The sequence below is a fragment of the Chlamydotis macqueenii genome, chromosome 11 (genome assembly GCF_036417535.1).
Source record: "Chlamydotis macqueenii isolate bChlMac1 chromosome 11, bChlMac1.mat, whole genome shotgun sequence".
Classification (NCBI taxonomy): domain Eukaryota; kingdom Metazoa; phylum Chordata; class Aves; order Otidiformes; family Otididae; genus Chlamydotis; species Chlamydotis macqueenii.
Window position 1 is genome coordinate 14,175,466 of NC_141566.1, and position 13,246 is coordinate 14,188,711.

General features: G+C 35.8%; 1 protein-coding gene across 1 annotated transcript in view; it reads left to right on the forward strand.

Annotated features, from left to right (window-relative positions):
- STK26 (serine/threonine kinase 26) overlaps positions 1-11,305 on the forward strand; it is a 32,983-nt gene extending 21,678 nt beyond the window's left edge. The window contains exons 4-12 of the mRNA XM_086756173.1: positions 2,291-2,347; positions 4,032-4,140; positions 4,234-4,391; positions 6,423-6,608; positions 7,206-7,354; positions 8,035-8,128; positions 8,545-8,607; positions 8,696-8,832; positions 9,374-11,305. Of these exons, the coding sequence (XP_086612299.1) occupies positions 2,291-2,347; positions 4,032-4,140; positions 4,234-4,391; positions 6,423-6,608; positions 7,206-7,354; positions 8,035-8,128; positions 8,545-8,607; positions 8,696-8,832; positions 9,374-9,398 (978 nt within the window). The 3' untranslated portion in view covers positions 9,399-11,305. The remainder of the gene's footprint in view (positions 1-2,290; positions 2,348-4,031; positions 4,141-4,233; positions 4,392-6,422; positions 6,609-7,205; positions 7,355-8,034; positions 8,129-8,544; positions 8,608-8,695; positions 8,833-9,373) is intronic.
- Positions 11,306-13,246: the final 1,941 nt, after the last annotated feature.

The following is a 13,246-nucleotide window of genomic DNA, read 5'->3' on the forward strand; positions in this document are numbered from 1 at the left end:
CATATCAGTTCAGGCAAGAGAAGCATTAAAGGTATTATAAGTTACCCTAGTTTTGGTTACACAAATTTGTGAAGCTTGATAAAATATTTGAGCTGTACTTTCCGTCTGATCCCATAGAGATAGATCTTTTATTGATGACTGAAGTTTCATTATTGTTTTCCATATTTGTGCCATCTAGCTGAGGGGAATTAAATATTTATCCTTGTAACTATTATGGCCACCTGGGCTTGCTCTTTTCTTTTGCAATAAAAACAAGCCTGAAGTTATTCTCAGTTTTTCAGATTTGAATATGGAGAGCTCCTATAGTAGCATCCCGAGACTTCCATCAAAATTGTACAACTTTGTGCAGCAAAGCTTTGGGGTAATCTAAAGATACTGTTTGTTCTACGTTGTCTATTTATACTTGGTTGACCTAAAATAGCTAGGAAAAAGGTTGTTCATGCCTGGCTAAAAAATATCCACACCCAGTTACAGTGGATAGTAGCAATTTCTTTGAGACCTTATTTCAGAAACACAGTACTTATTCATTTTCACCCTATACTGTTTTCAAGTAATAGTCAAATCCTCCAAACATGTCTGGTAACCACAATGTTTGCCTTAAACTGAAGTTCCTTGCAGGTCTTCTCAGCTGACAAAGTTGGGCTTTATGAAAATTGCTAAAATTAGCCAGCCTTTCCCTGCTGATCTCATAATTTTGGAATAGATTCTCATAAATGGTGTGTTTTTAAAATTCAGTATAAAACTAATAGAGCACGCTTTGTTAAGATAATTGGATGTGGTACTTTCAGAAACTGCACCTTTATTTGCTCATTGAGTTTTCTTTAGATTTCTGTCACTAATCAGGCAATAGGGTGGGAAAGCATACAATGTAGAATGCAAGAGGCTTTAAAAAGTACTTCTGCCATAAGCTTGTGCTCTGTTATAAGGAACTAGCATTGGTAAATATTTGCTGGAGACTTCATGTGTGGTACTTCACCAGGTCTGGTTCAGTTGAGTATTTGTAATAACTGGTTTTTATTTTAAATGAAGAAATGTTTTTCTTGACAAAAAGCAAATAGCAGAAGATCCCAGTTTTGAAACATACAGTCTGTAGATCTGATACCACATCTTTCCAGTTTTGTTTATATGACCCAGCCATCTTTTGCAGCTGTATACCAAGGGCAAAGTCAGCATCTAGAAATCGGTGTTAGAAGAATTTGTCAGTTCTAGTATTCTAGTAGTTGAGACATCACAAAGAAAGTGCAGAAACTCAGGTGTTCACAGGAGTTGAGATTCAAATAGCATACAGTGAAGGAATACGTGCACTTTGCAATATTGCTAGAAATAATTTATTTAAAAGTCCTAAGATAGATGTCTTAAGTCATACTTTTTATTGAACTGTATTACTCATATATTTGACCTTTTAATGGTCCATTTTGAACCTCTGATCTGAAAACTTAGGAAACCTGAAAGTTTTTATAGGGTTCCAGGTCTGGCAGTGCAATTTCTCCTGCTGGTGGTTGTAGTGCTGCTTTGTATCTCAAAATTGGAGCTGCCTCTATGGTAGCAGGCATGGTTTGTGGCAGGATTTAAGTCCTTAGGTACAAGCATATTCAAGGGCTGTCAATTCTCATTTTTTTGCTGGATCTGACAACTTAAGGTGGAGCTTGTAGACATGTTACATACATGCTTGTGCAGTTACATGTAGGTGAAGAGATATCTAGCAGCTATCTGCATTAGGCTTTAAATTTCTCTTGTCTTTGAAGTGTGTTCATGCTCATTTCTCACTTAAAATAACTTTTAAGTTCTGAGTATTTTCCTCAGATGAGAGGTGTGTTGCTGTTACAGGAAAGTTTCCTGTTAAAATTGTAATGCTTCTGTATCACAAATAGCTGGAACTAATAATTGTAGTGCAAAGACAGTCTTTTGCTAAGAGCTGCAACCTTACATTAAAACTTGGAGTTTAAACTTAAACCACCACCAAATCACTTTTTTCTCCAAGATTCATTCCTTTAGATGGAATCATTTTAGATACCAGTGAGTGGAAAATGATTAGTGGTGGAGGGAGTGGCGGTGGGTTTTTTTTTTTTGTTGGCTTTTTAAATACAGAAGTCAAACTTCAATTTATATTTAGACATCTTTCAAAGAAGCTGTGTGATCATTCTACAAGAACTAAATACATGCAACTGGGTGATTAATGAGATTCTGCATTTGCAGTATCCTAACAGTATGCTGGTAGTCTATTGAAATATATATATTTATTTTTTTATGGCAGCCCTGGGCTTCTTTCAACTCATGCCTTCCTTTACAGGGCACAAAACTATGGATAATAATGGAATACTTGGGTGGAGGGTCAGCTTTGGATCTTGTAAGTATGTTATTTTTTGCATTATAATTATTAGTGAACCTTATGTGCTTTTGTATCTCTTTATAAAATCTAGTCCCTGGAGGCAGCTGATATTATATCACTACTACATTGCAGTGCTCCAAAAACTGTGAATTTGAAGGGTAGTTCTGTTATATTGAATTGATGTGGATTTTTTTTGTTTGTTTTTACTGTTTGTCTCTAAGCGTTAGGAAGCATCCATTTGTTCTTAGTCATATGTAAGGCAAATTATTTTTAGTATGAGAAGAAGTACTGTTCTTGCCAGATGTGGTTGGTTTTGGAGTTTTGGGTCATCTATCTGTTCCCTGTCCCCTCCCCCCAGTAGAACATTCATTACAGTTGAATAAAAAATATTTCCTTTGGGATTGGGTCTCAGGAATGAATAAGTGTACTCTGTGGGCACACAGTTAATTTTAACTGGTTAAAAGGTGTTGTGTTTTCAGGTATTTTCAGTTAAGCATGAAAGTCCATTTTACCTAAGGTAGTGCAGCATTCATGAAGGAGGTAGCTTAGAGAGTAGGAGAGCACAGTCCACTGTATGTGGAAGTGGTTTCCCCATACTTTCAGTACAGCTCTGCCTCAGCTATAAAGGTTAGAGACCCACCCTTTCCTGTAAGACAGTATAACTCAGTGTTTGTTTGTGTGATTCTGAAGGAAAAACGTTGTGTCTTCAGTACTTCAGAATGGTGTTAATTATATACTTGCCCTTGGTGGTCCTGTCTGCAAGAGTTGAAGTATGTGCTTAACTTCACAAACCTATTTAAACTTCTTTATGAAACTACATCACATCAACTCAGCTGCAGGAATGCAAAAGCGTAGTGATTATGTGCAGCATATAGTGGTTTGTAGCTCTGGAACTTAGCCTTTTTGAGAAAGGGGCTGTGAGGTACTCTAACACTTTTTGAGTAATTGCTACTCCTCTGTGGAGTGTCAGAAATAGTGAAATAGCTCTTACTAGCGACAATTGAAACCACTGAACCTTTAGAAGAACAGAACTTTTTTGCCTCATTTGCCTCACTTTACCATACCATAATTTCACAGTGTTCTCTGTTTCAGTGCTTTGGTGGTGGTATTTTTTTAATAGCAGAATCACCCACCTTAATTGTTTATGTTTTGTTGACGTCACTTTCTAATGTGCAAGGTTTACACTTACCCATACTAGCAGCTTTGTAGTAGTGCATTATGTTCTTGATGCAAAAGCATACATGGAGTAAAAAATGCTGGAACAGGAGAGAAATGCATCATTCTATTTAAAAACCACAGTCAATAGGCTAATTTATTTTGAAATAAACTGCTTTTCTTAATTCACTTAATCTAAAATGCATAATTTAGTCTACTGTGTTTACTGTCTATAGGAAACTATACCTCTGTGGAAAGTTAGTTCTAGCTTCTCATGTGCATTGCAGGCTGAGGGGAGTGCATCCTGTATACATTGGAAAAGTAACAGTTACAAAAACTAACAATGTATTGTCAGTAGAGGAGATGTGAAGATGATTATTCCAATGGCACCTGTTTCTGATAGAATGATGGCATACTTCATTGAATATTTCATTAATTCTGTTAATTCTTTAAAAAAGTCTTTCAAGTTTAAGATTTAATTAAATCAATAACAAGGGAAAAATTAGATACAAGACTAAATTTATTTCCATGTATCTTTTCTCTAAAGCTGCGTGCTGGCCCATTTGATGAGTTCCAGATTGCTACCATGCTAAAGGAAATATTGAAAGGTCTTGACTACCTACACTCAGAGAAGAAAATTCACAGGGATATAAAAGGTGCATAACTTTTTAAATTTTACTTTTTTAAAGCCTTTAACAATCATAAAAGCAGTATTCTAACTTAGATACTATGTTATTTCCCCTTGACAGCTGCCAATGTCTTGTTATCAGAACAAGGCGATGTTAAGCTTGCTGATTTTGGAGTTGCTGGGCAGCTGACAGACACACAAATTAAGAGGAATACCTTTGTTGGAACTCCGTTTTGGATGGCCCCTGAAGTTATTCAGCAGTCAGCATATGATTCGAAAGTAAGTATGAGAGTAGAATACCTTTTCTTTGTATCTGCAGATCCAACATAAAGTACTTTGATTTTTTGTGGATATAGCTCTATCAGTATGGAGGGAAAAAAAGTAGATTTCAAATTACAGAGTTTCAGATAATAAAATTAACAGTACCATTATACAGTGGCTATATGTCCCTGTACTGAGCGATGATAAGGAGGAACAGTCTCATCTTTTCCCATGTGAGATCACCCACAAGATGACCTAGAGCTTGTGGTTAGTGAAATGGCAGTGTACTTCGGTGCTGGCACTGGGCTTCCTACACTCTGTAGATGCAACCTTGAATAGGAGCAAGAAATGTAAAAATCTTGCTATATGCAAAGTAATTATTTCATACTGGTTTTTCTCAAAGAGTAAACATGTAACTGTGTTGTGATGTGCACATACAGAAAAGACTGTTGAATATCTGAGATGTCCCAAAGATACTCACGCTCCAGGAGATCTTCCCAGGATCAATCAGACTTGAATGAATTTGTGTACATGTCACAAGGATTCTTCCTGTTACGGAGGAGTGTGTTGTAGTTCTCATGTTCAGGGTTTCAGTGCTCCCTAGGGCATTTTTGAAAATACGTTTTGTCCAGTTGAAGTGAGAATAATTCCTCATCTCCTTGCCCTGTGTGTAAATCAGCTGCACCGTGCCTTCATTTACATTCTCTGAGCAACCTGATCTTTTGCCTTCACTATCTCCTCAATATTTTGCAAGAGCAATATCTTCTCCCTTTTCTTTCTATGCCAAAAGTCTGGTGGGAAAGCGGAGAAGACACTGCCCTTTGGTAGGACAGATGAAGGGTTTTGAATAGGATACACTTCAATTTCTAGACTAATACTGATGAATATTTTGGCATCTGGATGGAATTTAAACCTCTCTGCTTCTCTGCCTACTTCAAAATGACAGAAAATGAAATAGGATTTCATACATTTTTATAGTGGTAGTTATTTACAAGCCCCATCTCTTATTTCAAAACATTCTGCTCCAATATGCAATGGTTGGTTATGGTATTTCAGTAATAAACAATGAGCTAGTTTAATTCTTTTGTGTTAATACGCATATCTTAGTTCTTGTGAATACGAGAGGAATATTGAAGAGATGCAAATTTTAACCCTTGTTTACTCTATGGGCAGCTTGGTTTATGACTTCTGTACCAAGAGTAGTCAACCATTACCAGGCACTTTTTGATGAGAAACACCTTTAGTGACCTTAATACCTGTTGTAGCTCATCTAAAAAGATGCAAGTAATGTGTATTTCACTTGGGAAAAATCTCTAAATCGGAAAAGAATTTTATAGTTCATAAGATACTTTGATACAAAGACAAAATTTGTTTGTAATGCTTACTTTTAGCTAAAATAAATACCCCTTCATTGTTCTTCAGAAACTTACACTGTGAACTTGATGTCTTAGGTGTAACAAGTTGATAATTTTCTAGCTAAGTTCATCTGTTAGGAAAGAAAGGAAGTGATGAACTACTGAATTTGATTCAACTCTGTGCCTTGTTTCTTTAGAGTGAAGTGTCAAACAAGGTCATCTAAGTGTCAAACAAGGTCATCAGTTTAAAAAGTAACATCAGCATGCAGTTTTGCTGTCTAAACAAAATCTGAATTATACATAGGAAATTTGTGTCAGTTTGTAGTTCATTATGTAGAAAAAAATCCAAGGAAGATTGATGTTTCTGAAGCTTTTTCCAAAAGCCTGTGTATTTAGGCACAGGTTGAACTTGGTAACAGTGTTACCACAGTGACAGTGTGCAACAAAAGTGATGTTGTAGATGTTTGTCATTAAAGACTGCTTAAGTCACAATAATCATAGAATTGTAGAATAGTTAGCCAGGTCTTTGAGAATTACAGACTTCAAGTATTAGGAAGGAATCTTTGTGCATTATCTACTTAGACTAAAATTAATTGTATTACATTGATGCAGTATATATGAAGATTTCAGTTATTAAATATATAGTCATGATAGCCCTCAATTTTGTACTAAAATTAACTTTTCGCTTTCTCAGGCTGACATCTGGTCACTGGGAATCACCGCTATTGAACTAGCCAAAGGGGAGCCTCCCAACTCCGATATGCATCCGATGAGAGTTCTGTTTCTCATTCCAAAAAACAATCCTCCAACCTTATTAGGAGAATTCAGTAAACCTTTTAAAGAATTCATTGATGCGTGTCTGAATAAGGACCCGACATTTGTGAGTAGATGTGTGTGTGTGTATAGATGTTTTGGTTTTGTTTTCTACTCTCTCACACTTGTGAAGTATTTGCTGATGTAGTACATCGTAGTTGGTGGAAATATTTTTAGAGACTATACTTTCCACTGCAAATGATAGTGTTGCTTTTTAATAGCTGTATCTCCATCCTGGTCCCTTCTGAAAGGAGGACGGTGGTGGCAGAGGCAACTTCCTAAAATGCACTCAAACCTAGGATATTCTCAGAAGAGAAGCTTTAATGGAGGAGAGAAATGTGAAGTCTTTTTCTACAGCAGAACTTTTTCTGTCTGAATTCTGCTTACAAGGAAATGTTGCATTGGAGAATTTTGATTAGTCATTTTCCTGGGTGTGTACCTTCTAGCATAGAAGGATAAGCAGTATAGTCTGTATGTGACTTGGTCGTATTTTTAGAGTGCTTGTAAATGTGGATTACTGGCTTTTCTTGAGTTCCTGTTTCACTAATTTCCTGATACTATATGAGTTAGCTCTAGAAGTCAGTTGTCTTATTAAATCTCCCCTATTAACATTTAAAATCATGAAATGTTAGCATAATGTTAAATATTTAAGTGTTTCTTTCAGCGCCCTACTGCAAAAGAACTTCTGAAGCACAAATTCATTATGAAAAATGCCAAGAAGACTTCATATCTGACAGAACTGATTGACAGATTTAAGAGGTGGAAAGCAGAGGGACATAGTAGTGATGAAAGTGATTCCGAAGGTTCAGATTCGTAAGTTTATTTTCAGTTTAGTATCTTCTGGAGTTTAATTTTTTTTTTTTTTTTTAATAATGTTATTAAGGTAGGTTTGTTGCAGTTTCTCTGTGTAATTAACTCCTCTTCTGTACATATGTCTTTATTCCATATGTTTTTCATTGACTTCTTTTAAGAAATCTCCTTGTATGAACCTAAAGACTAACTCGAAAGTCAAGCTATGTGCTCATTATCTCTAAACTTTCTCTCTCTGAACTCAATTTCAGTTCTGTAAGTGCTATGTATTTCCTAGTCTGAGGCTAGTGATTATACAAAAAACAATGAGTCACAATTAGAAATATTGCAGAGCAAGGTTGAGGTGTATGAAGAAGTTTGCACAATGCTTGTGGCACAACTTGCGTTCTGTAAGTCACTTGCTTTTCTGTGTATCAGATAACTCTTTTAAATGGGATGCCGTGGGAGAAGGTAGGCTGTATGGGTAGATAACATCTTCTGTTTGCTTTGATCGTATTTCAGTTTATTCAGCTTCTGAAACTTTTTTTTTTTGGAGTTCAGTTAACATTTCAATACACATTTTTTTTTCTTATTTTAACGAATGTAGAACTAATTCACACAGATTTATTATGTGTTTGGATTGCCTATGCTTGCTCAGTGTTACGTTGTGGCTAGTGTTAAGTACATTGTATCCTTTTTTTCAGGGAGTCCAGTAACAAAGAAAATAACTCTCATCCTGAGTGGAGCTTTACTACAGTTCGAAAGAAGCCAGATGCAAAAAAACTACAGAATGGGACGGTATGTACAATCTGAAGAGTTGTTCTTTCTAAGTGCTGGTATTGAGCCAATTTACAGAAGATAGTGATAAAACTTAGTAATTATTGACTTTTCATAAGGACTGACTGTCTTTTTGTAGTTCAAGAGATGATGCTTTTTAGGGCTGTTTCCTCTGCTCATGTCAGCCTTAAATGCAAAAGGTACTGCGTACTAATAGATCAGTATCTGCTCATAGAAATGTGAATTTTAAAGACTTCTGTAATATCAGAGAGGAAAAACCAAACTCTTTTTCTGACGATATGTCATCAGGCATCTGTTTCCACATCACGTAACATTTGTTGATGTACTGTGCCTTCAAAATTACATGTGCTGTGTTACATGCAGTCTGTACATTGCGTAGGAATATACTAATATAATCCTTATTTGTTAACTTTTAGGACCAGGATCTTGTTAAAACCCTGAGTTGTTTAACTATGATAATCACCCCCGTGTTTGCTGAGGTAAGTCTTGACTTAAACGTCTTTTGAAATTATTACCCAAGTGTCTGATAACTTTTGTAAGTTGTATCTGTTTTGGTTTGCTACTCAGCTCAAACAGCAGGACACAAATAATGCCAGCAGAAAGAAAGCAATTGAGGAACTTGAGAAGAGCATTAATATGGCAGAAGCAACATGTCCAGGGATCACAGATAAGATGGTGAAGAAACTTATGGAGAAATTTCAGAAGTAAGTTAAGGAATTTTTTGTATGCAGTGTCAAAAAAAAAAAAAAGGTAAAAAAGAAAAAATTTATTTTAAAAGAAAAACATTAAATTAAGTACTTTTGCACAGGAAACGCTAGTTGACACTGAACTTCATATCTTGGGTAAATTTGAGTAGTTTAGTGGTAAGTGAAAGATCTGCTATGTCCAGTGCTTTAAACTTTTAGTTTTGGTAGTTATATGTAATGCTTCTGTTTGAGACTAAAGAATTACTGTATCTCTTTGGTCTTCTAGTGCTGCAATTTTACTGTAGTTGTTATACCTTGCTTCCTTTAAGTTAGCCTGCAATTTTGTTGTAAGCATATTTGTAGGCAGTAAGAGAGTAGAAGAATGGATGATGTTTTTTGGGAATATTTTATTGAGACTGTCACTGCTGATGTTTTTTTCCTATGAACTGTTGAGATGAAGGCATGTACTAGTTCAGTGATGCAACAGTAGTTATGTGCTGTTTGCCAAGCTGAAACGATATGATTAACAAAATTCTTACTTGCATTGTTTTATCCGTAGATTTTCTGTTAATGACTCATCCTAAGAAACTTCACATAAGTGACTGCTGTTTCGTATGGACCCAGTGAAACCCACCAAAACTACTTCAAGCTTGGCAGTGCTTAGCTCATGAGCTCCTTGTGCCTTTTGGATCTTTGCAACATATTGATGGTGATTGAGGATTTGAAAGAACCTACTCGACTATTTTGTGGCAGTGCACATGGTTTTATATTTTCAGGAAATTATTTTGTAAAGAACAACTTTTAATATTGTAGTTTCACCTGTTTAATCTGATAAATGTTGAGGTGTAGTTTTGCTTTTAGAAATAACCATTACTTTAGTTAATAGAAAGTGCAAGTACAGTATGTTTTGATGCTATTTTGTTCCTGTACATGGGGAAGTACAGGTCTTTTGTATTCATGAGTTAAATTTTTGTAAATCACTAACAAGCTTCAGAGAAAATAGCTTTTTCACAAGCGTATTCAAAACGTGTAATGTAGTGGCAAGGGTATTGCTGTAGCACCTGCTTCAACCAGCATATAGTTATCGTGCCCTGGAAAATAAACCTGCAACAGTATCTGTTTTAATTCTAAATTGGTACAGTATTTTAGGCAGCTCTATGATTAAATATATTTGAGAGCAATATGTCAATAGTTTGCAGGTGATATGTAGCAACAGGTATAACCTGATGTACAGTATGTGTATTACCTTTTAGAACAGGTTTTGAAGTAGTAATTCAATCTTATATCATCATGGTAGGAAAATATAGAGCAATACAGTTGAGGGGGTGGGACTTTTGGCAATAATGGACAAAACCTGAAGTCCAGTTTAACTTAATTTAATTTTTTTCCTCTGAGTATACATGCCTGGGTGGAAGGGAGCCAGAGAAGCCGAGCGTCGCATGATACATACCTCACGAGCAGGTATAAGTGTAACACCAGCGTTCTGTGTGGTGGTGTTGTTTCTCCTGTAAGATATTTATACACTTTTTTTTTTTCTTAAATACAGTACATCAACATAATTTGTTTATAATTTTCAGAAAGTGTATTTTAAATATGTATTTACCGGTTAATATGCAAATAACTGAGTTATAGATATTCTTTCACAAAAAGGTAGTACTGTGCAGTACGGAGTGAATTTTTTTTTTTTTCATAAAAATTAGGTAAGACTATAAAGTTGCTTTCAGTTATATATTTATGGTACTGCTAGATGGGTAATCTCTTCTGTTTTGGTTTGGTTTTTTTTTTCCCCTTTTCAGCCCAGTATGTATATTATGCTGAAGTTTTGAACTGGGATTGTTTTTCAGTACTTAGCTGTGGAATTGTTGGTGTAAATTTATTTTTGATAAAGGCTAGGTGTGTTTATTTTATGGTTCAGACCTGCACATTTTGTTTTTGCACAGAAGTCATTTTAAAGAATCTGAAATATATCTGCCAAATATTGAAAAAGTAATGGTGTGCAAGTAAATACTGCATTTTTAGTCAAATGTTGCCATTACATCCTTTTTATATAAAGGACACTTGTGAGAGATGGTGGTTAGATATGCCAAGGACAATTATTTTCAATGGTGCCTACACTGTAAAAAAAAAAAAAAAAATTACTTTTAACTCCTTGTTTTAATTTTAAAAAATGTTTCTGTTTAAAACTTTCATCTGCTATATAACTGAAATTCAATTAGAATTTATATCTGAGAAAAAAGTCTGGAAATAGTTTTTGAAAACAATAATGTTATGGATTAAATAAATATTTTTATAAATGTAAGAGCAGCAAAAGTTGTAAATACAGTTGATCTGAAGCTTTACAAAATAACTGCATCACAGAAACAAATTGTAGTGCTTCTCTAGCTTCTGTAGCTGTTAGTCTTGTAAATCTGTTTATAGATGAAGCTTATTTCAATGTTTGGGGGGGTTTTAAATGGTTTAAAAATAAATATTTAAGTTCTGTAAACTTTCATGAGCTTGTTCTGTTGTGCAATTTATTCTGTTTTTTAGCAGATGTGCGGAGGTGTGGATATACCTCTTAAAGTTGTGTTCTAGTTCAAGGAAAGTGTTCCTTGCACAGAGTTGCATGGTTGCTTTGAAAAGGTTTGGGTCCCTCCCTGTGCTATTCTTGTCCGGAGGACACCTACCAGCTGCTACGCCCCAGGAAGTGCTGTAGACAGATAGAGCAGCCCCAGGGTTCAGTTTGATTCCATTTCTAAAGAGGAGTATTTAGGATCTGTGTACTCAGATGAACATGCATGGCCAGTGACAACATGGTAGAGATGTCAGGACACTCTGGCTTGGTTGTGAACTCGGCATTGTGGAGTGAAAAAGGCCTGTGCCACAGTTACTTCAGCTTTCATTTCAGCAGTCTCAACTCAAATCTCATTTTAAAGAGCTCCATACAAATTTATCAGAATTAAAAACATGTTTTTGCTTCCATGTCACTTCCCTTAAGGTATTGTTTTTATGTGGGAGACCGAGGGGAAAGGTGGTGGGAATTCCTCATGAATTTTGTGACTGATGGCTCTACCCTGTTGACGCAGGGTCTTTAATCTATGCAATTCTATAATGATTCTGGGTAGGCAGGGTTAGTTAATTGTCTGGGAAATTGGAACCTGTCCTGTTTGTGATATCACTGTAACAAGTTGCTAAACTTGATGCCTCTTTTCCTGTGAAATAGGTGAGATGTATACCTACCTCATAGGACAGTGTGGGGAAAAACTCATCCACGTATGTTTAACAGCCTTATTCTCTTATAGCACAGTCCATTCAAGAAGATTTTTTTTTTTTTAATTGTACTGCATCTGGCATTTCTGTGCCTGAAGTCTCTGTGCATTGTAAGCTTATAATCTAACTCTTAAGAATGGATGTCTGTATTACTGGTTTCCAGAGAACAGTTATCTTTTTCCCACCATGTGTTAGTTATTGATGAACTGTGTAACTTAATCAGCAGTATTCTGTTGCTGGCAGATAGCTAATGGAAAGATATATCAAAATATTCATGCAGGAACCATCTTCTTTGCTTGTTTGGTTTGCTAGGCTTCCCACTGTAGGTTGAGAAGAATTGATACTGCAGTAGTCGTATCAAAATCGTCTGAATTGCAGAATAGAGAAATGTATTTGTTCGTAGGTAGATCGCTCCTTTATCAGTGTAACCAGTCTTAAAACCCTTGGTCTCTGACTCCTCTAGTGCGCTTCTGTAAGCATGTAGTATCGTGAACACCTGTTATTGCATTCAATCGAATAGCTGAATAGGAAAGTACCTAGCTTCTTAATGCGTTTGCACAAAGTTTAGCAATTGTTAAAGGTCTGATTTTTATCACACTGTTTTATGACTTAACACTGGAATAAAATTATTTTCTTCTTTGCAAAATCCTAGTGGTATCTATGTTGGCTTGCCTTGTTTCACATTTTTCCGTTAAATGAAGTAACACTTAATACAGAGATGAGGTGAATACACTGAAACCTGTCTTAGTGCTTCTCCGAACAGCAGTTCTTTGTGTACTGTGTACGTTTTGCTTCTTGTTATATCCTAACATACACACCTACACCTAAAAAGTTGCCAAACATTGTGCAGCTGAATTTCAAGATTAGCTTCATCTCTAAGTGATAGATTTTGTATGAACCCCAGTTACTTCAGTCCAAATGCACTGAGTAGTTTAATGTTTTGACACTGCAATGCTGCTGTGCGTCCCCGTTTAATAATTCTTGCTTGTGTAAGAGCTATAAAAGTTTACACTTTACAGGTACTGCTGTCTGTCTTTCACTGTCAGCAGACCAAATCATTCCATGTCCTCTCTATCCTCCTTTTCTTCCCCAGTGAAACACAATCGCGTAAATAGATGTTCTTACCTCTTTTGGGTGAGTAGAGCTGAGCAGAGGCTGTGGGGAAGGACTTACTCAAGGGTTA